At 35.1% G+C, this 22,570-nt stretch overlaps 1 protein-coding gene across 5 annotated transcripts in view; it reads right to left on the reverse strand.

Moving 5' to 3' along the window:
• The window catches only part of LOC126970504 (uncharacterized), a 116,957-nt gene that overhangs the window by 78,749 nt on the left and 15,638 nt on the right, over positions 1–22,570 (reverse strand). For all 5 annotated transcript variants that reach the window (XM_050816450.1, XM_050816448.1, XM_050816447.1 and 2 more), the window contains exon 2: positions 13,386–13,529. In XM_050816450.1, the coding sequence (XP_050672407.1) occupies positions 13,386–13,465 (80 nt within the window). In that variant the 5' untranslated portion in view covers positions 13,466–13,529. The remainder of the gene's footprint in view (positions 1–13,385; positions 13,530–22,570) is intronic.

The following is a 22,570-nucleotide window of genomic DNA, read 5'->3' on the forward strand; positions in this document are numbered from 1 at the left end:
TTTCGATTGTGTTGAACATGAATCATTGGTCACAAAACTTCACTATTACGGCATTACAAATAAAGCATTGGACATAATTATACCCTACTTAATTTGTAGACTAAAAATGGTGAGTGTGAAAGGAAAGCGGTAGTCTGTATCAATCGTTAAGAGGGGGTTTTAACAAGGCTCAATTTTAGGACCTTTTTTTTTCCTTATTTAATTTAATGATCTCCATTATATCGCTAAAGATGTAACTAATGTCTAAAATACACCGTTGTTTACCAATGCTTTTACTAAAGTTGTCCCTACATTAATGGTAAACAACGAGATAAGTGTTATGCAAGTGTCAATTGACGTACAGCTTAAAAACAAGAAATTATATTATATGTAGTTGATACCATTGTTTTTCTTAGAATAACGTTAGATGACAAACTCTAATGAGGATCATATATATACTACTTATCGAGATTTGATCTGCTGAATACACAGTTAAAAAACATTGTTTCCTAGCAGACATTGAAACTTCAAGATTGTTATATTTTAGTTACTTTCACACCATTATGTCATATGGTGTATTGTTATGTAGTAATGATGCTGATATTAATTCAATTTTTAGTGCTGCAGAAAACACCTACTCGGGCTATTTATAGATGAGGACCATAAGCGTCGCTTAGATCTAAACTATACTATAAAATATGACTGTATTAACGTGTACATATGAAAATTAGTATATGTTCTATGAAAATGTCAAAAAATTTCAAAAGAGAGATTTCTTTACTAGAATTAAACAAAATTGTCAAATTGTATTTAGAGGTATTTAATGTAACTTGAACATTCTTTTTATACGCTTTATATTAGCTTCACCTGTATGTTTGTAACCGACTTCTTTAGGCGCGATTTTGACCCACTTTAAACGGCTAGATTTCGTTCAAACTTTGAAGATTTATCGAGGACCGATGACATTATACTAATTTGACTAAAAATTGAAAAATAAATAATAGTTAAAAAAAACTAAATAGCACGCTTTATATAAAATTCAACTAAAAAATAGAAAATAAATTTAAATTGAAAATAGTGTAAAAAAATATATTTTATTGTAAAAAAAAAAGCGTGGGGTGTAGAATAATTATTATTTTAAAAAAAGCACTTAATACATATAAACATATTTTTCCCAGACTTCAAATTCGCTTGGCGTCGCTTTTAAAGTTTTTTTACAAATATAATGTCTAGCTCAAAATAAAACTGCATTATATTAATGTACGCATTGTTCTAAAGCTCACTAAAAATATAAAGTTCACTAAGAAAATATTTGACGCTTTTTACATCACCTATTTTACCAGATGAGTGGAATAATAGGCGAGGCCCTTTTGCAAGGTAGAATGTTGTAAAAAGAATATCACGTCAATAGAAAGCTAATATTGATCGACTGCTCGTCCTAAATAGGCAAATAGCATCGAGTCGACAGTCACTCGATGCGTGCTTCGACTTTTAATACGTAGATCGAGGTGATAGGTAACCTCTTTACTGACAGCAATGACTAATGACTAACAAGTTTATATATTTTTGTCTGTCTGAAGCTTATATTTGGAACCAGATTTTTTTTAATTGTATTTAATTTACAGCGTTCATATTTTTTTTAAGTAGAGGTCAAACGAGCATACATACGGGTAGGGTTGCCAACCTTACCCTAAAATAGAGTATTATAGGAACTCTATATCATGTAGGCGTACTCTATAATCTATAACACTAATAGAGTATGCTAAAATGCCAGTCTATGTATTGCAAACCCATTATCATAAACAAAAAAGTCAACTAATTATCTAATGTTAGAATGTTCCCAAAAATACAAAATAAAACCTTTCTTAAATATATAAATAATACTCTTTTTTGGGGGTCCGTACTCTCCGCTCTCGAGAGAGCGCTCCGACGGTACCCGAGAGGTGTCGGTTTCGAGTCCCGCATCGTTCATAAATAAATTTAATTCAGTTAATATCAGTTGACCTGCAGAAGCTGTATACCCTTAGTATGATATGCTATAATATGTATGTATGTATGACACCATGTTCTTTTGATACAAAAAAGTTTTCGTGGTCAGAACTTAAGCTGGTGAATAAGTCAGAGGTGTCACGAAGGTGCTCGGTAGCACTGAGGTATTAGTGTTATTAACCTCGCTTTTATGAAGTTTTCACTTGTGTAGGGCTCTTTAAATTACTTGCTGTTTTAGCGCATATACTACACGCGCTGTCAAATTACATAATTTCGCTAACATATAGATAGACGGATAGACATTGGAGTCTTAGGCTGATATAGACCGTACTTAGACTTTACTTACGTAAAACTTAGCTGAGTTCAAGCTCAGCACAATATTTGATTTCGTTATTACAGTCATTTGACAACTGAAATTATGCTAAGACAGCCCAACCCAAATATTTACGTTAGTAAAGTCTGAGCAAATTCTAAGACCTCAGACTTAGTGACAGGGCTTCCGTTTTTTTTTAAGAATAGGAGGACAAACGAGCGTACGGGTCACCTGGTGTTAAGTGATCACCGCCACCCACATTCTCTTGCAACACCAGAGGAATCACAAGAGCGTTGCCGGCCTTTAAGGAAGGAGTACGCGCTTTTTTGAAGGTACCCATGTCGTATCGTCCCGGAAACACCGTACAAGGAAGCTCATTCCACAGCTTTGTAGTACGTGGAAGAAAGCTCCTTGAAAATCGCACTGTGGAGGACCGCCACACATCCAGATGGTGGGGATGATATCCTAATTTGTGGCGTGTCGTGCGAAGGTGGATTCGGCGGCAGGAATCAGGTTGAACATCTCTTCAGAACACTCCCCGTGATAAATCCGGTAGAAGACACACAACGAAGCGACGTCTCTACGCAACGCCAAGTGATCCCGCCGTTCACAGAGCACTGGGTCCCCGATAATTCGAGCTGCTCTGCGTTGCTCGCGGTCAAATAGATCGAGCTGATACTGGGGTGCGCCAGACCAGAGATGACAGCAATACTCCATGTGTGGCCGGACCTGCGCTTTGTAGAGCGCTAGAATATGGGCCGGCTTGAAGTATTGCCGTGCTCTATTGATGACGCCCAGCTTCTTCGAAGCCAATTTGGCTTTGCCCTCCAGATGGCCACGGAATTGGCAATCGCTCGAGATTTAGAGACCCAGTATTCCGATACTAGGCGAGGCTTTAAGGGAAGTGTTATCAAAGAGCAGTGATACGACAAATGGGGTTTTTTTAGTGGTAAACGCGCAAACTTGAGTCTTCTGGGGGTTAAATTGGAGAAGGTTCAATTTACCCCATTCCGCGACCTTCTCAAGAGAGGACTCGATAGAAGACACAAGTTTCTCCCGGCACTGGTCGACGGTTTCCCGAGAGAGACCTGCATAGCCCGTGTATACGGCATTACCAGTGCTGTCGTCTGCATAGCAATGTATGTTGGAGCTGTCCAACATATCATTGATATGCAGAAGAAACAGCGTGGGAGATAGCACACAGCCTTGGGGCACTCCAGCTCGGGCTTGGGATTCGAGCAAAATCCGTCGATAACGACTTGTATGCTGCGCCCAGTGAGGAAGCTAGAGGTCCACTTGCATAAGCTCTCGGGAAGCCCAAATGATGGAAGTTTTGAGAGGAGTGCCTTGTGCCATACACGATCAAAGGCCTTTGCTATATCCAGGCTAACTGCCAGGCCTTCCCCCATGCTTTCAATAGCCGCCGCCCATCTATGTGTTAGGTATACCAGAAGATCACCTGCCGACCGACCATGGCGAAAGCCGTATTGTCGGCCGTTGCTCAACTGGTGACCCTCTAGGTATACCAAAAGTTGGCGGCTAATTATGCTCTCCATGATTTTGGAGAGCAGGGAGGTTATAGCAATAGGCTGACGTCCAACGAAAACAGAGCTCGCCTAACAGTTTTCTGTCTGAACTGTACTTCAGGCATAGAGCTCTGACACCGCGGGATGGTCGGCGGTGTTTTTCCGTTGTCGTCAAGAGTCAAGTTGTTGGCGAAACTAGCGCACAGGAGATCGGCTTTCTCTTTTGCCGTATGGGCCAGGGCGTCATTCCTCATGTGTAACGGCGGCATGGACGGCTGGTTGAAGTTACCGAGAGCAGCTTTCGACAACGACCAGAACTTGCGTGTTCAGGCCGGGTAACTGGAAAGCTGCTCGCCGATTTTGACGGCGTGCTTTGACTTCGCACGGGCGATTCGCCGGTTAAAAAAAAGTTGGTGACCTTAAAAGCGATTAAATACAATCATAAAAACACCGAACTCAGTGTCAACAAATAAATAATAAATATCAAAGTGCATTTTAAATGTTCTGGTCACCCACGCCAATATGAATGCTACATCATATCTACGCCTCATGACAACATTCCAAATAAAGTGTCCTCACAAATGATGTCACCTAAATACTGAACAAGTTGACACCACTCCAAAGCTCTGCAACTGGTCCACGTTTAACTGAGATATCATATAAATAGATATCTATTTGTATCAGTACAGATATGTTGATAAATCGAATGTCTCAATAAAAACGGCTCAGCAAGGGCTGGCACATGACAGATTCCTGACTATCGTACACTCCTAGATCATTTATACGTCTACATAGACTATGACAGCTGTGAAAACGTCGAGTTTGAAAAAATTGAGTTTAGAGCTAACCTCTTTTTTCTTGCAATAAACGCACAGTAACACAAAGACAAATGGCGAGTGTCAGACGTACCTTGTCACGCACACTAAACTAATATTCCTGACCTGTTTTTATTGGTTGTCTAACAGCAAGAGACTCTATCTAGACGTATAAATTATCTAAGTGTAATGTACTACGTTAGATTAATTAATTAATTACCTTTATTTGTAAAATTAACAAAGAAAAGTGGTTTTCTAATTCCAATTACCCAACCTAGAATCGAACTATGAGAAAAAACAAAATTAAAAAATATTAGAAAAATGGTACCGACTTCTAATATGCATATTGTTCTATGAGACTAAAACGTAAAATTCGACTCACGTCCGTAAAATACTGCTATTTGTACAATTCTTCTTACCTTCTCTTGTAAAGTTTAATAGACTTTATAATCTGTATATATAGAAACTGGCTGACCCAGCAAACGTTGTATTGCCGATATTAAAATCGCGATACAAAAGTAACTGTTGATCGTAGATAGGAAAATTTGAAGGTGTATGTATTTTTTTAATGTTGACTCATAATCAAACAAAATTTTAAAAAATGTCAAAAAAATTAAAAAATAAAACTTGGTGTGGACCACCCTTAACATTAAGGGGGATGAAAAATAGATGTTGTCCGATTCTCAGACCTACCCAATACGCACTCAAAATTTCATGAGAATCGGTCAAACCGTTTCGAAGGAATTTATTTACAAACACCGCGACATGAGAATTTTATATATTAGATTTCGTGTCACGTTTGTTGTCCGCGATGAACTTCTATTGAACCAATTTTATTAAAATCTAACTTGAGAGATAGGATAATTTTTATTTCGATCCGCACCCCCTTAATACTTTTTCATTACAAATTTTATTTTTGTTTGAATAATGCTATGAGAAAAAATTTGATGCCCAGTTTGACAGTTCCGCTATGACATTATTTCATTACAGGAAAGAGGAAAATCTTAGATTATGGATTTGTTTCTGCTGCGCTCCAACTAACTAACGCACAACCTAAGAACAATAGCTTTTTTATTACGGCAACTATTAGATGCTTGTGTGTGTTGGTTCTTGACACACAATGGCATCTCTCAAATTTTGTAACATACGCTTCGTGTTATTTTACATAGAAATAGCGTTAATATTCTAAGCATTGAAATAAATAAAATACAAAATACTGATAATATGTGATCCCAGTGTCTTTCTTATTTCTTGTAGTATTATTTTTACAATGTTTTACTACGCATCCCGACATTTTAGTTTCAATGTATAGCAAAGCTTAACAGAACATGTGGCACGTCAACGTCACACATTGCTCAAGACTGGCTTAAGGCGACACTAAATGCCAGCGACCTTGAGCGATATGAGTTGACGGCGGCAGCCGCCATCTATGTAACAAAGCCAAAATGTATTTTCAAAATTCTTGTGTGGAAAACAGTTTATATGCTTACAATCCTCGTTATTCACTACTAATCTGAATAAATGAACCTACACAAAAAAGTACAAGCTACATGAATAACTTTTCTGGGAGAAATACCAAAAAAATGCGTCACGCCATGCCAAAAAACTTGTTTAACTTCAAAGAAAAGTGGTATTTCAAAAAGGCTCGGCAGTGTTAACTATAACCAACAGCAAGCATTAGCAACCTACAAATAAGACTTAAGGATATTTGTAACAGGATTAAGTAGTGTTCATAGCTTGAAATGCTATACTTTCACCACCGCTTGGGCGTAGTATTAGTTGCCGCACTTTTTGTTTTTGTTTTTTTTGAGACCAATCCTTAATCTAAGTTCCAATGATTGAGTTTCGAAATTTTGTACATAAACATTTGTTTAGGTGAACGAGCCGCACCCGTCACCAGCTAGTAAAATATAAAAATAAATAGAAATCAATGATTTGAGTGCTCTATACATTGAGAGCAGATGAAACGGAGTCCTCTCAAAAGCTTTCTTTGGCTATTGTCCTGACAGCTACGCGTGCGGATTTCTTTTACCATTGTAAAAAGCAATGCCTTGCCAAGACAATACCTAACAGTTGTCATGTCTATGAAGTCGCTATAAAACAACTGTCTTGACGGAGAATGTTTAATACAGCAGAAGCACCTCTGAATAATGGATACCCTTTAATTTTTATCTTAGAGTGTGTTACAAGATAATTATCATACTTTTGAATTGATTACTCGACTTAACATCCCACTGTTGTGTTCACTTGTTTATAGGCATTATTATGCATCAATACAATATTGATTTTTTAAATTTACAGACGTTCATTTCAAGATAACTGCTTTGTATTCAGTTTTATTTTAGGTTGTCTGGAAGAGATCGCTTCAAGTGATAAGACCGCCCAACGCGTATCTATTTATGAACCGTTTTTATAATTTATTTTAAAATCTGTCTGGTAAGTGTCTATCCATCTATCTATATATCTAAAAATATGCTTTTTGTTTAGTTATCATGGAAAAACTTAGTCACGATTTTAAAAACTATTTTACTCGCTGTGGTTGTACTTTTTTTCCATTATGTTCTCACAGTTATTAGAGATCCTTGAAAAAATTGCAATAATAATCCGAGGCATTTGGCATAAGGCTAATGTTGAGAGTATGCTCTGTGCAGCAAAAACTATTGATGTAATTTATTGTAATTATTATAATGGGTACTCACCATATATATTTTATTCGCCGCTCCTGTCCGCTTCGCTGGGCGAATTTTAAAAGGAAATAAATTAATTAAGGAACGATGTAATTCGAAAAATAAGTAGCCATCCAGGATCTAACTTTCTATATATATAAAAATTAATTGCTGTTCGTTAGTCTCGCTAAAACTCGAGAACGGCTGGACCGATTTAGTTAATTTTGGTCTTGAATAATTTGTGGAAGTCCAGAGAAGGTTTAAAAGGTGAATAAATAGGAAAATGCTGCTAAATTAAATAAAAACAACAAATTTGTTTTTCCTTTAATGTGTCCATACATAATTTCTATGAGAGAATTTATTGACGCACGGTTTGACAGTTCTGCTGTGAAACAATATCATTACGACAGCAGGGTGCATATTTTACGATGTAATTTTTGATGTTATGATATATTATTGACAAATTTCTTATAAAAACATTATTTTATTTATTATATACAGAACAACGTCTGTCGGGTCAGCTAGTCTAGGATAAATTTCGCATCGAATGGTAGTAGTTTCATGCCGATACGATTTATTTATTTAGATAGTTACACCAACACCACATCATTATACAATTAAAATTTAACAAGTACACAAGCAATAGTACAATACGACATGTCTTTACAGGTGTAAACAACATTTACAATAGTGCGAAAAGAATAACAAAGTTGAACAATTAAACATGATAAAATTAAAGAAATGAACAGTTAAACAAAAATGATGATAAAACATTACTTTACGATCTGTGGTTAAGGCGTGATTGAGCCTCAAACAAAGACCATTTTCATTATATATGTATAGATTAATTTGGTGCCGATATAGTACCCGTCATAATAATTACTAATTGATAATTGAATCTGCCTCTGTAAGACGAACCTCTAGGGAGACTTCGGAAGAGTTTTCGGCTTAGCCTGGTTTTGACAAGTGTAATAATTAAAATGTTTCGTATTATGAAAAAACAGAAGTATTTTTAGAGGGTGTAAAATCAACCTTACCAGTGGGAGGCTCCTTTGCACAGGATGCCAGCTAGATTATAGGTAGTAATATGTAAACATTACTGAGTTTCGGTCTGAAGCGCGCCGTAGCTAGTGAAATTACTGGGCAAAAGAGAACATCTTATGTCTCAGGGTGACGAGCGCAATTGTAGTGCCGCTCAGAATTTTTGGGCTTTACAAGAATCCGGAGCGGCACTGCATTGTAATGGGCAGGGCGTATCAATTACCATCAGCTGAACGTCCTGCTCGTCTCGTCCCGTATTTTCATAAAAAAAAAAAAAATCATGAGTACTAATTCGTGAGTACATGAGTCGACTTCCATGAGCGATTTCTAACTGTTACAGTTATTGTAAGCAATTTTTGCCAATTATTGTGTAAATACTTAAGGTTTTTTGTATTAAAAATAAATTAAGATTTCAGGTCTTTTTTTGTTACAAAATTAACTTAGGTTTCGGGCAAAAAAAAAAAATTGAAAACCGTAATCCAATATTGTAGCATAAGCCCGTTCGTTGAGAAAGAGACACGCCTTCATCTTATAGCCTAAACACATGGTTGAATTTGGTACGGCCGGACCATCGAGTCGTCGCACCATTTGGTTCGGCGTCGTACTCGGTACAGTCTGGACGGTAATAATATTAATTTTGTCCGATGGAGAATGCGACATACCATCGAATATGGTCCGCTACCAGGCTGTGTCCGATGATCCGGCCGTACCAAATCCAACCACGTCACAATTAGGCGTGCACTTCAAATACCACTAAATAAAAGTACTCTGTGCGTTCTGACGTCATGCTGCGGCTTATAAACAAAATCTAATGGTCAGATTAAAACAATTTGTTATGTTTTAAGGTGATAACCCTCACTTCTGGGATTAATTACACAAATTAATATCATAATTTATGATCGATACTGTCTATGCATTTTGAAGCCACAACCTGAGAGTTGAACAAAGCATACAAGATTTAACACCGATACGTCACTCGAACTGTTATATCAGTTGGAAGAGCGCTCGCACGGAACGCTAGAGGTCGCGGGTTCGAGTCCCGCACCGTTCATAGATTTTGGTTATTTTTTTTTTGTGTAATGGTCAGATTGTCTTGCAAGTAAGCGTGTGCTCGTTGTAGATATTAATAATTACTTAGAACTTAGAGCAAGTGCTGTTTAATATAGAAGGGGCATGCATGTGTTGTGGTAAATATTAAGTACTCGACATTGTTGAGTATCTCCATTACAAGTGGTTATTTCCAGGCTCCCGGTCAATGATGCGCCACGCAAAATCTATACTATAATATTATAAAGCTGCAGTGTTTGTTTGTTTGTTTGTTTGTTTGTTTGTTTGTTTGAACGCGCTAATCTCTGGTACTACTGGTCCGATTTGAATGATTCTTTCAGTGTTGGGTAGTCCATTTATCGAGGAAGGCTATAGGCTGTTTTTTATTTTTCAAAATTAGGGATCCGTAATAAAATTGCTATTTTGTAACACAAGGTGTAAAATCGAAAACCTATTTTTGCGTGCGCTTCAAAAACTATTGACAATAGAACAAAATGATGTACAGGCTATAATATAGGCAATATTTTATTACTTATAAAACTATCGCGTGAATTATACTTTATATGGCAAAACAACGCTTGCCGGGTCAGCTAGTTAAGAATATTTATATACAATTATAAACCATAACACATACACGTTAGAAAGACAATAGTATTTTTTTATGGATGAGGAGGACAAACGAGTACGGGTCACCTGGTGTTAAATGATCACCGCCACCCACATTCTCTTGAAGGTGTTCGCGCTTTTTTTGAAGGTACCCATGTCGTATCGTCCCGGAAACACCGCACAAGGAAGCTCATTCCACAGCTTTATAGTACAAGGAAGAAAGCTCCTTGAAAACCGCACTGTGGAGGACCGCCATACATCCAGATGGTGGGGATAATATCCTAACTTGTGGCGTATCGTGCGAAGGTGGGATTCGGCCGCAGGAATCAGGTTAAACAGCTCTTCAGAACACTCCCCGTGATAAATGCGGTAGAACGCTACGCAACGCAAAGTTATCCAGCCGTTCACAGAGCACTGAGTCCCCGACAAATCGAGCTGCTCTGCGTTGCACGCGGTCGAATGGATCGAGCTGATACAGGGGTGCGCCAGACCAGATATGACAGCAATACTCCATGTGTGGCCAAATATATAATTTAGTGCATAAATGAAAACCTACGGCTAAATACTATAGTAGATACAAATATGTATGGTTCACGCAGATAGTTAAAAGTTAATCATCTCTCTGATTATATCATACAGGATATACAAATTATTTGAAAAACACATATCGTTGATGGTTTTCATTGTACAATCCAACTATATAATAAACCTACGTCTTTGACCTCAAAATAAATTCAAATTCAATTTCAAATTCAAATTCAAATATTTTGATTCAAAATAGGATATATAATCACTTATTGAACGTCAAAATCTACCACCCATTCAAAAGAGACTGCCTCAGACCTGAGAAGAATGGGCGCAAGAAACTCAGCGGGCTTTTTTTTTATATAAAATATGGATTACAATGTAATATCGTACAATAAACATAATTAAAGAGCCTGAGGGTGTTCGCTTTAATCCCAGTCCGTGGTGCCAAAAAGAAAATCGTTTATGCTATAATAACCTTTCCCACACAAACGTTTTTTAACAATTCTTTTAAATTTCGTAACACATTTGTTTGGTACATTTTCTGGGATCATATTGTAGAAGCATATACATCGCCCAACAAAAGACTTACTAACTCGACCCAACCGAGTAGTAGGCATAACAAGTTTATGTTTGTTCCTCGTGTTAACATTATGAATGTCACAGTTTCTAGAAAATTCCTCAATGTGCTTATGAACATACAAAACATTATCAAAAATGTATTGAGAAGCAACAGTCAAAATGTTTATTTCTTTAAATTTTTCTCTTAATGATTCTTTAGGACCTAGGTTATAAATCGCGCGAATAGCCCTCTTCTGCAGCACAAAGATAGTATTAATATCGGCCGCACTGCCCCATAACAATATACCATAGGACATAATACTATGAAAATAACTAAAGTATACTAATCTCGCCGTATCTATGTCAGTTAACCGTCTGATTTTCTTAACCGCATATGCTGCAGAACTAAGCCTAATATGATCTGAATTTAAATGACGTTACAATTTTCTTGACAGGATACAAAGGGAATATAAAGAATGTTCAGGCTTCATAATAGATTTTTATTTATTTGATACAAAATCCTTTATATTTTGCAGTTCAATTCTTAGCAGTCTGTCCTTCCGTTTGCTATTTTAACTATATAAAACGTAACATAAAATTTAATTGGAAATTGAATTTAATACAACGCATTTACGCATATTTTACATACACTATCTTTAGTTCTATGTTCATTTTAAATAACAAACAGCATGCAAAAATATTAAGACCAGGAAGAACAAACATAAACTTATTATGCTTTCTAAACGGTTAAGTCGAGTCGTAAGTTTTTGTAAGATTTGGCGATGTGCTATTACAACATGATGCCAGGAAATCAACAAAACTAACGTGTTAAGTAATTCAATAAAGTTGTAAAAATAGTAGTAGTAAGTAGTAGTAATGGTTATTATATCATAAATAACTTTCTTAATGATACCACAAATTGGAGATGGCGCGACTGCCCTAAGGCGAAATAAATAATAAATTTTATAGAAACAAAATTTAATAAAAAAACAATTAGGAAAAAGGTTGACTCCAAAGGCCATCTCTGCAACTTCCCGCTAATTCCATACCTAAACGCTTCAAATTGTACTTATGACGATTTTGAGCTCTCCATGAGCTCAAAAATATGATTGGTGTTGTTTTGAGCTCTTTGAGCTCAAAAGTCTGGTCTAAAAATTTACTAAAACACTATTTAATGAATTTTCAAACGGCAAAAACTTTTGAATGAATGAACCGATTTTCACCTGTGGCAGATTTATTTTATGAAGATTAGAGTAAGCGTAATTGGAGCATAATTTAACTTTTTTAAGAAAGGCTTATTAATTTATTAACAGCGGCAGAAATGGCCTTTATAATCGTTAAATACTGACATTCTGACTCTTTCAAGACATATAAAAACGTAAGCAATGGAGGTTTTCAACTAACACAATGATAATTGTCTTACATTTCTGCACTTCTTCTGTATATACACTATGAGAATGCTAATGCATGCTTTGCCAGACAATATTTTTGGAAAGGTATACAGAACAAGTAAAACTAATGCGAATCTGAAAGGCAAATTAGCAATAATTGTTTTATCAAGGTAATGTCCCGGTTCACAAGTCCGCCATTGCTATTGTTGCGTTCGAGATGCTGGCTTCGAAATACCCTAGATACCCCCATATTCACACGACCTAGCCCTCAGTGATTCCTATCTGTTTCCAAGGTTAAAGGATTATTTAAAAGGGCAGAGATTTGTTGATGATGAAGTACAGGATTTATGTACCATGCATTCAAAGGACTTATTGTATATCATATTGTTTGCATTTTCAGATGTTTGTACAATTTTAAAGTTAATACTAAGGCCCTAAAACTTTGTTTTTTTAATGAAAATAAGGGACGAGACAAGCAGGACGTTCAGCTGATGTTAATTGATACTCCCTGCCCATTAAAATGCAGTGCCGCTCACTAGTCTTGAAAAACCCCAAAAATTCTGAGCGGCACTACAACTGCGCTCGTCACCTTGAGACATAAGATGTTAAGTTTATTTTGCCCAGTAATTTCATTAGCTACGGCATCCTTCAGACCAAAACACATTAATGTTTATACATTACTGCTTCACGGCAGAAATGTTTACATAAGTATATTTTTATATTTATTTCTTAATTATTTATTTTTCGCGGGCGCCATCACGACCATGTAAGTGACGCGATCCCATAAGATTTTCCCCTACCAAAAATTGCCCAATGCGGGTAAAGAAGTTTTCTATTCAAAAATCTTTCAATATTCTTACCAGTCAATCAATATTCTTTTAATTTGCTTTCCGATAAAATGAAATAATTGATATTTACTGACTTACCATTCCCATAGATGAACGAGGCAGTCGAACATGACGCAACCATTTTCCGCGCTCATACAGGAAGCAGGAGCCGCCGCCATCTTGTTTTTAACTTATTTAATTTAACGTAAATTCCTTTCGTCGAATCGAACATCGAACGTTTATCTGGAAAGCAAATAACAAATTACAAATTTGATAGACCAAATCATCGGTGTTGTAATAAAATGAAAGTGAGATTGAATATCTATTTGATATAAAATTACTCGAAACTAATTTACGTTATTTAACAGCGATTGCATAACGCTCGGAAGAAGGTGCTATTAGATTTCTTTGTTAAAGTTATTTGGTGTACATTACTGCTGCTAAAAATATATGAATTATGTGTTACATTTTGTCGTATGCGGAGTGCAGACTACCGATAAGGACAACTTGATACGCAGTACAAAGATAGATATATATTTTAAGAATACTATTTATTTTCCAAAACGACCCGATGGTATCGTTTTTCTTTTTGTGCAGTTTCGGTTTTCATGTATGTAGTTACGTACCGTTACGAAATTTAAAGTTACGTTAAGTTGCTTTAAAATAAAAGAATTGTTAAAAAAACGTAAGTGTGGGAATGGTTATTATAACATAAATTATTATTTTTTGGTTTTTGACGTTGAGTAAGTGATTTAGAATTTTATTTTGAATAAAAATATTTGAATTTGAATTTACCGGCTACCGAGTAGGTAAAAAACGATTATTATTTTTACAATACCTACCTACCAAATAACAAGATTAACAAACAGATCGAAGATAAGAAAAATTTATGAACAACGATTTTTAAAATCACTACGTGCTCACTCATGCATGTACGCGGACGAAGTCACGGTTATCAGCTAGTTATATTATATTAGAAGAACTGACCTCCACTACTATATACCACTGGACTACAGTAACTGGACTGGCGGCTGTCAAAGTGCTTTTGTGCCTGTTTGATATTCGCCATTTTGGCGCTGTTGGCCATGTAGCGAGAGTCAGCGGTACTAAAACTAGTGATGACAACCTCAGCAAACATCGATAGATGGTGGGAAAGTATTTACAAAAAAATTGTGTATTTTATTACGTTGATTCTTAAAATATAAATAAAACGGTAAACGAACGAAATTAATTCAAAATGCAAAAATACTTCAGAGAACGTTCCTTCGCAGCCATTTGTATTATACGTCAAAATTAGTTCTCTGGACGCTCGTGAGTGGCGTTTCAAATAGACACAAAACATTTGCCGCCAAACATATGGAACAGCCTGTTCAGTGGTATTTATACAGGTCAGTGTATTAGAAGAGCGACTTCAACTAGAGTGACATAATAACTAGCTGTCGAAGTTAAGTGTTATAGTAACAAACTGAGACGTAGTGGTGTACCGCTAATTCAGTTTATTTTAACGCTACTTGTGGACCGGAGATATTGCATCTCTCCTATCTAGCCGTTCAGTACTTAAATCGTACATATTTCACAGAATTGAATCGCTTCAAATTCGAACGATTTCGACCACAAAAATTGATCTTTCGTAGAAGACGAATGAATTATTTATGAGTCGGTCACGACGTGCTATGGGCTGTATTCATATGCAAATGTGTTAATATTACCATAATTTTTACTATTACCATAATTCTTCTGTTCATCCTTCACATGGTCGTACTTGCATACATACAGGTAATATTTAGGTAAAATACCTACATAAAATATTTAATACCTTCACATACTAATGTTAAATAATACCTTGTTTTATAATATTTAAAACGTGGAGTGAAGGTGCTTCCCAATACTGTTGAAAATTCAACATGAGGAGGGTAGCAAACTACATTTTTTTTTCCTGTTTTTGCTTTAATTTATTTAATGGCATAAATTATGCATGAAATTTTAATTTGCCTCATATATTTTTTTTTCGAATCTGTATTATCGTCATATCGTAGGTTATATGTATTTTTTTTTTTAAGTTTTTATTACAACCCATAAAATATTGTATAAACAGTGAAAAATAAGAGAGTGGAATTTAAAGTTACAAATAGGGTTACCAGTTGTCAACACGATCACGGGTTATATACTACTAATAGGGAAATAATAAGTAATATATCAACGAAATTTTCAAGCAACACGGTGATGATTATTGATCGAGCCGTGACGTCATTCATGTTACAGTTAAGGCTGGGGACCGAGCTAACGCCCTTGATGAATCTAGCGGTGCTAGGTTACCTCTCTAACACAAGATCGCCATAGTTTTAATTCAGAATTAGAAGCATTTTTAATTTATTACAAATATAATACAATTTCCTTTACAAAACTATGTCATGTTAAACAGAATTGGTGTACAATTAATAAATTTCCCTACAATTTCTATCTAGATTGAATGATTAGCATGGCTCCAACTGTAATAGTTTGGGGTATTTTGGTGATGTTTTTCGCACTTTCTATAAAAAAAATAGAAACGTAAAGAAAAAATGAAATTTCTTCGCATATTCTGTAGATATACAATTTATTTTTTGTAAAAATAAAATTTTTATATAAACCACCAAGGAATGGCTTCAATTTTGCGCTATTTTAGGCGATTTCTTGGGATAGTGGCCTTAAAATGGTCGATCGCCGTATTGTATACTTTTAATTCATGAAATGTGTTCAATCTCATTGTTTAATACAAATATGGGGCATCTTTTTTACTGATTATTTATTTTGGAAATAAACGGTATTAACAAAAAATATATGATAGACATTCATTAATAAAACTTATCCAATAAGAGTCTCCAATGTTACAAAAATATTGGAGGATTAACATGATTTAATTAATAATATTAACTAAAACAGAAATCTAACAAATTAAAAATAAAGACATAGAGAGAGAGAGACGATCTTGAGAATTAATTGAACTGAAAACAATCACAGCTAGCATTCCTTAAATTGTACATATCTTTAAAATTGTTAAGAGAGAGATCACATATGTATTTATTCATAAAAATTACTTAATCAAATAATATTTTGTAACTAAAAGCTGTATTCTTTGTTTTTTTAATAGTCTCCTCAGTCATCATAGTCAATTTTATATTTGAGACGAAAGTTTCCTCACACTAACACAACGAATTAGCCAGGTATTCGACGTAATAATACCACCCTAACCGCAGACAGTAAACAGGCTTAGTGCTTACTGAGTAAACTCGTTACTTGATGCAGTTTTTTTCTTTTTAGCTTGACAGGCAAGGGGTATAAGGACTGTAAGTACTAAATTCTACGTGTTTGATCCCCGCTTGAAAGTTTAACACGTCTGAAAGTTATTAATAATACATGAATATGTTTCGGTATATCTTAATATATATAAATTATGTGACACGTTGTTTGTCCGCGATGGACTCCAAAACTAATGAACAGATTTACGTGGGGATTACTTCATGGAGTGCAGTTTAGTCCAACTTGAGAGATAGGATAGTTTTTATTTCGATTTGGGACTCCTAATTATTTTTATTTGCAATATTTGTTTTGTATGGACATATTTTCTGTGAGAGAATTAATTGACGCACCGTTTGACAGTTCTGCTGTGAAACAATTTCACTATAACAACAAGGAATAATGTTACGAAATCATCCTTGATGTTATGAAATATTGTTGACAAATCCATAAAAAACAGTATCTGTCGGGTCAGCTAGTACTAATATATGGAGAGCCGTTTTTTCCTTCGGTTATACTGCGAAAACGTGTTTGTTGATGATATCTTATCCGGAATCTATATTTTTTTGGAAATACCTATAGACTACCTAGTTTGTACTTCCCATACGATTGATATTAATCAATGACGAGGGCTTATCAACAATAAACGCAGGTATTAGGCTCATTGAACACATCTTTGACGCCTGGGAAGAGTCACAGGATGCATTAGGCATTTTTGTGATTTGTCCAAAGCATTTGAATGTGTCCACATTAAACTTTACATCTAAAATTAAAGCATAATGGAGTAAATAATACAGCTTTAAATCTGTTAAAATCATATTCGACGAAATAATAGTCGACGTAAACGTCAAACAGTCTTCGGATAAACATGTAGGAATAGGTGTTCCGCATGTTTCTATTCTCGGTCCTTTCTTGTTTCTTATATATATTAACGATTTACTTTTTGTGATGATAGTCATGAGATTTTATTGTTTGCTGACGATACATCACTTATTTTTGAAGTGAAGTGACGTGCAGATATTGATGACGAGGTAAACAATGCACTCTCAGAGATAGTGCGTTGGTTTGAGAATAATCTGCACTTAAACAGTAAAAAAACAAAGTGTTTACGGTTCATTACACCAAACACAGCGAAGGTACAAACCAACGTACTTATGAATGACCAGAGATTGGAACTTGTGGACACTACGGTATTCTTGGGTATCACGGTAGATATAAAGCTTCAGTGGGGTCCACATATTCCTAACTGAAGATAGACTCATTTCTGTCGAATATGCCTTTAGAAATATTAGAGGGTACTCGAATGTTGCTACGGCTAGTTTAGTGTACTTTAGTGATTTTCACAGCATCAAGACGTACGTTATTTTGCTATGGCGCAAAAAAGAATGCTGGGAGAGTTTATTCTCCGCTTCTTCTCTTTCAGATGGCCATTTGTTTGCGGAGTGGAGGTAGCTTTAGAAATGACATCAAAAAGAATTCTAAAGGAATCAATTTTGAGAAAATAAATGCCTTTCTATGCCTTTTGACGCGACCAATGACGTCACATATAGGTTCGACCAGTGACGCGTCTTGTAAGTTTGAATTTCTCTGCCTTATTTTTCAGTTTCAATAAAGTATTTTAATATATAATAATAATAACTATATAAAAAAAACCTTTAAAAGTTAAGCCTATAAATAATCTAGGAAAAAATATTTGAGACAAATTTAAATTTTATGCATATTCCCAATGATTGTTAACGCAAAATGAATAATGAACATCTTAAGTACGCTCCAGTTTTACCTACTATTTGAATCCATCATAAGATACTTCAATATTGCATATTGAAGAAATGGCTATAAGACTCAGTTTTGTGTGTATGTACATAAGCACATTAGCAATTTTCTTGGAACTGTGATGAGCATAATGTTAACAGCAAGTACATACATAAGCCTGTAAGGCACTCGGTTGAGTCGAGTTAGTTACTCTGTTGTTGGGTGATGTATATATATATATATATATATATATATATACATATATACATCACCCAACATATATATATATATATATATATACTAGCTGACCCAGCAAACGTTGTATTGCCGATATTAAAATCGCGATACAAAAGTAGCTGTTGATCGCAGATGGGTGATTTGTTGTATAAGTTGTATGTATTTTTTAATGCTGACTCATAATCAAACAATTTAAAAAAAAGGTCAAAAAAATTAAAAAGAAAATAATGGCGTGGACCACCCTTTAACATTTAGGGGGATGAAAAATAGATGTTGTCCGATTCTCAGACCCACCCAATATGCACTCAAAACTCCATGAGAATCAGTCAAGCCGTTTCGAAGGAGTTTAATTACAAACACCGCGACATGAGAATTTTATAAATTAGATATATATGTGCGTTTACAACATGATCCTAGGAGAAACGTATAAAATAAATGCGATGCGAAATCTAGAAGAATTGTTAGAAAACGTTAATGTGGTAAATATTACTGTAGCATAAATTACTTTTGAAATGATACCTTTTGAATTGAGCGACTACCCTCAGGCTATTTAATGAATTATTTTTTTTATAATGCATTTTAATTATAACAATTCTGAGTGTTTGCGCATGTTCTTCTCATGTCTGATATATCTCATCAAATGTGTGGTATCGACGTTCAATAAGTGGTTTTAAAATTCTTTTCTGAATTCGAAAATCGATTCAGTTCAATAGAATTTAATTTATTGTCATTACAACAGCTGTTAGCACTAATTACATAATCAATCTACTAAGTTACTACTAAGTCTACTACTAACACCCAAAACTGAGGCAGTATTAAAATTATCGTTGAAGAAAGTATGACGAAACAGTTGACTCACAAAACAAAGATCGTTTATTTGAATAATAAAAACGACGTAAACATAATAAAACGACAGAGAAGTACGTGCTTCCATTGTCTTGTGTACTTGTGGACGGAACATAGAAACTATTTAGACCGCAGAGTTTACCGAGAACTAAGTTGATACTCTGTGGTCAGAATAACGGCGCTTTATATCTACCTTCTATTATCTTTGGATCATAAATTTATTCCGCTAAATGGAACAATAGATCCTGTTATCTGTTCCTGTATATTATTCTTCTAGATATAATAGATTAATGTATTAATGAACATTCTTTTTTTAAACAATTTGTTATGTTTTTAAAGTGATAATCCTCACTTCTAGGATTAATACACAAATTAAATTTGTTAACAAAATTTTATGAACGATGCGGGGCTGGAACCCAAGACCTCTGGCGTTCCGTGCCAGTGCTCGCCCAACTGAACTAACCGTTCGAGTGACGTATCGTCATAAAATCTTGCATGCTTTGTTCAACTCTCACTCTTTTTTGTTATTTGGTTGAGTTCTCGTGCCAGTTTTCATCATGCTCGCTTAAATGTCACTGCTTGTGGCGGCGACGTGGGACGGGTCTTCGGGACCCTTCCATAAAATATGGCCGAGGCAAGCGATGGCTGGCCTATGCGTCATGCTCATGAACGGGCATGGCTGCTTGTGGTGGCAGGATGATCCTGTAGCCAGAACCTCTGCTTGGTGGTCGGAAAATACCTTTATTTATTTACGGTGTGTGTGGATTGATGCCTCCACTGTACTCAATAACTCTTGTTTTTACGTATTAAAAGTATCTACCTGGCATCCTGTGCAAAGGAGCCTCCCACTGGTAAATGTATGAAAATAATAACCAGCTACATATTTAGGTGTCGTTTTTCAGGCTTTCAACCTGAATTTCACATAACGTAAGTATTGCTTCATCTTAGAGCATTTCAATTTATATAAACTAACGAATGCGAGACAAAAGAGTTGATATAATATTTAATATTATGACAACGCAATCTATAGTCTCGCCTGAATGGTTACATTCTTTAGCGCTTGATAATAATTACGTAATGATCGCTATTTCAATATTGACATTTGATCTTCAACAGCCTGCAGTATGTTGAAGATGTATGTTGTATGTAACGAGAGACTTTTGTCACATTAATTATGCATACTATAGCTCTGGGGTGTTATTAGGGTTTGGAACTCTCGGTTCGTATGTCACAGCCACTTTTTTCCGAAACTATAAGACTTATTCTGTTGAAACTTGGTAAGTAGATGTATTCTGTGAACCGCATTAAGTTTTTAATACAAAAAAAAACAATTAATTTTGGTAGGTTCCCCATTGTTTGAACTGACACTTGATTTTTTTTTTCATGAAACCCATACGTGTTATGTATGGATAGGTCTTCAAAAATGTGACATCGTCCGAGAAGGCAAACCCAACTCTTACTCAAATTTTAGAATATATCTTTATGAAATAATGATAATATGTCTTTTATGTCTCTCTGCCAGTCTCAAACACGTCATGTTTGTTCAAATTCAAATTTTCAAATTCAAATAGTTTATTTCTCAAAATAGGATAACCGCATCACTTTTTGAAGTCAAGAAAATATACAAATAATAGGAATAATACAGTCCTACTGCTAAATTATTTACATTGCTTTAATCCCATGCACTTTTATCTGTTATATAATCTTTAATTGTATAATAAGCTTTTTTACAAGTTTCTGTTTAACAAATATTTTAAACTTTTTTAATTGTAGTTTGCAAATTTCTTCAGGGATTTTATTATAAAAACGGACACATTGTCCTCTGAATGATTTGTCTTTTATCGTTAGCCTTGTGTGAATCAGAGCAAGATTATGTTTATTTCTAGTGTTGCAGTTATGAATGTCACTGTTTTTTTTTTAAACGATCTATATTTTTATGCACAAATATTAGGTTTTCAAATATGTATTGACATGGTACTGTTAATATGTTGATCTCCTTAAATTTAAATTTATCTCTCAACGAATGTCTATTGGACAGATTGTAGATTGCTTGAACAGCTCTTTTCTGCAGCACAATAATCGTTTGAATATCACTAACGTGTCCCCACAGTAATATACCTTAAGCCATAACAGTATGGAAATAACTAAAATATACGACACGTGCCGTGTCTTCGTTTGTGAGCTGGCGAATTTTCCTTACAGCAAATGCTGCAGAACTAAGTCTATTCGCCAAACCAGCTATATGTGGACGCCATTGGAGTTTTGCGTCTAAAGTAATACCCAAAAAAACTGTGGTGTCTACAAGTTCCAAGTACTCCCCGTTCACAAGTACATTTGAATTCACCTGACTGACATTTGGGGTTATAAATTTAATACATTTAGTTTTCTTACTATTCAAAAGCAAATTATTAGCATTGAACCAATGAACAATTTTGGATAAAGCATTGTTTACATCATCCAAGACTGATTCACGTCTTTTAATCTTAAATGTGTCATCAGCGAATAGAACAATTTCATGATTATCCATAACAACATATGGCAAATCATTTATATAGATCAAGAATAGAAATGGACCAAGAATTGAATTGTGGGACACCCATTTTTATGGTTGGTCCAGGGGCGCGCTTTCCATTTATATCAACAGTCTGAATTCTATTTTCTAAATAAGAACTAATAAGTGTCAGCGCATTGTTCCTGATGCCATAGTGTTGTAATTTTCTGATAAGAGTCTCGTGTTGGACGCAATCGAATGCCTTAGATAGATCACAAAAACACCGAGCGCATCCATTGAATCCTCCCAGGCATCATAGATATGATGAATAAGCTCAACACCCGCATCAGTTGTTGAGCGACCTTTCGTAAATCCAAACTGTTTACACGTCAGCAAAGTACTATAGTGTGTCTGCATTTGATTTAAAATAAGTTTTTCAAAGATTTTACTGAAAACAGGCAATACAGATATAGGTCTACAATTTGAGAGATCACTAGTATTACCTGATTTAAAAACAGGTATTGTCTTACTGTATTTCATCAGATCAGGAAAGGTACCACAGTCAATACATTTATTAAATATTATTGCTAATTGTGGAGCTATGACAGAGATTATAGTTTTAATTAAACTGACAGAATGACCCCAGAGGTCAATTGTATTTTTTAATTTTATAGAGTTAAAT

This window comes from Leptidea sinapis, chromosome 21 (assembly GCF_905404315.1).
Source record: "Leptidea sinapis chromosome 21, ilLepSina1.1, whole genome shotgun sequence".
NCBI lineage: Eukaryota > Metazoa > Arthropoda > Insecta > Lepidoptera > Pieridae > Leptidea > Leptidea sinapis.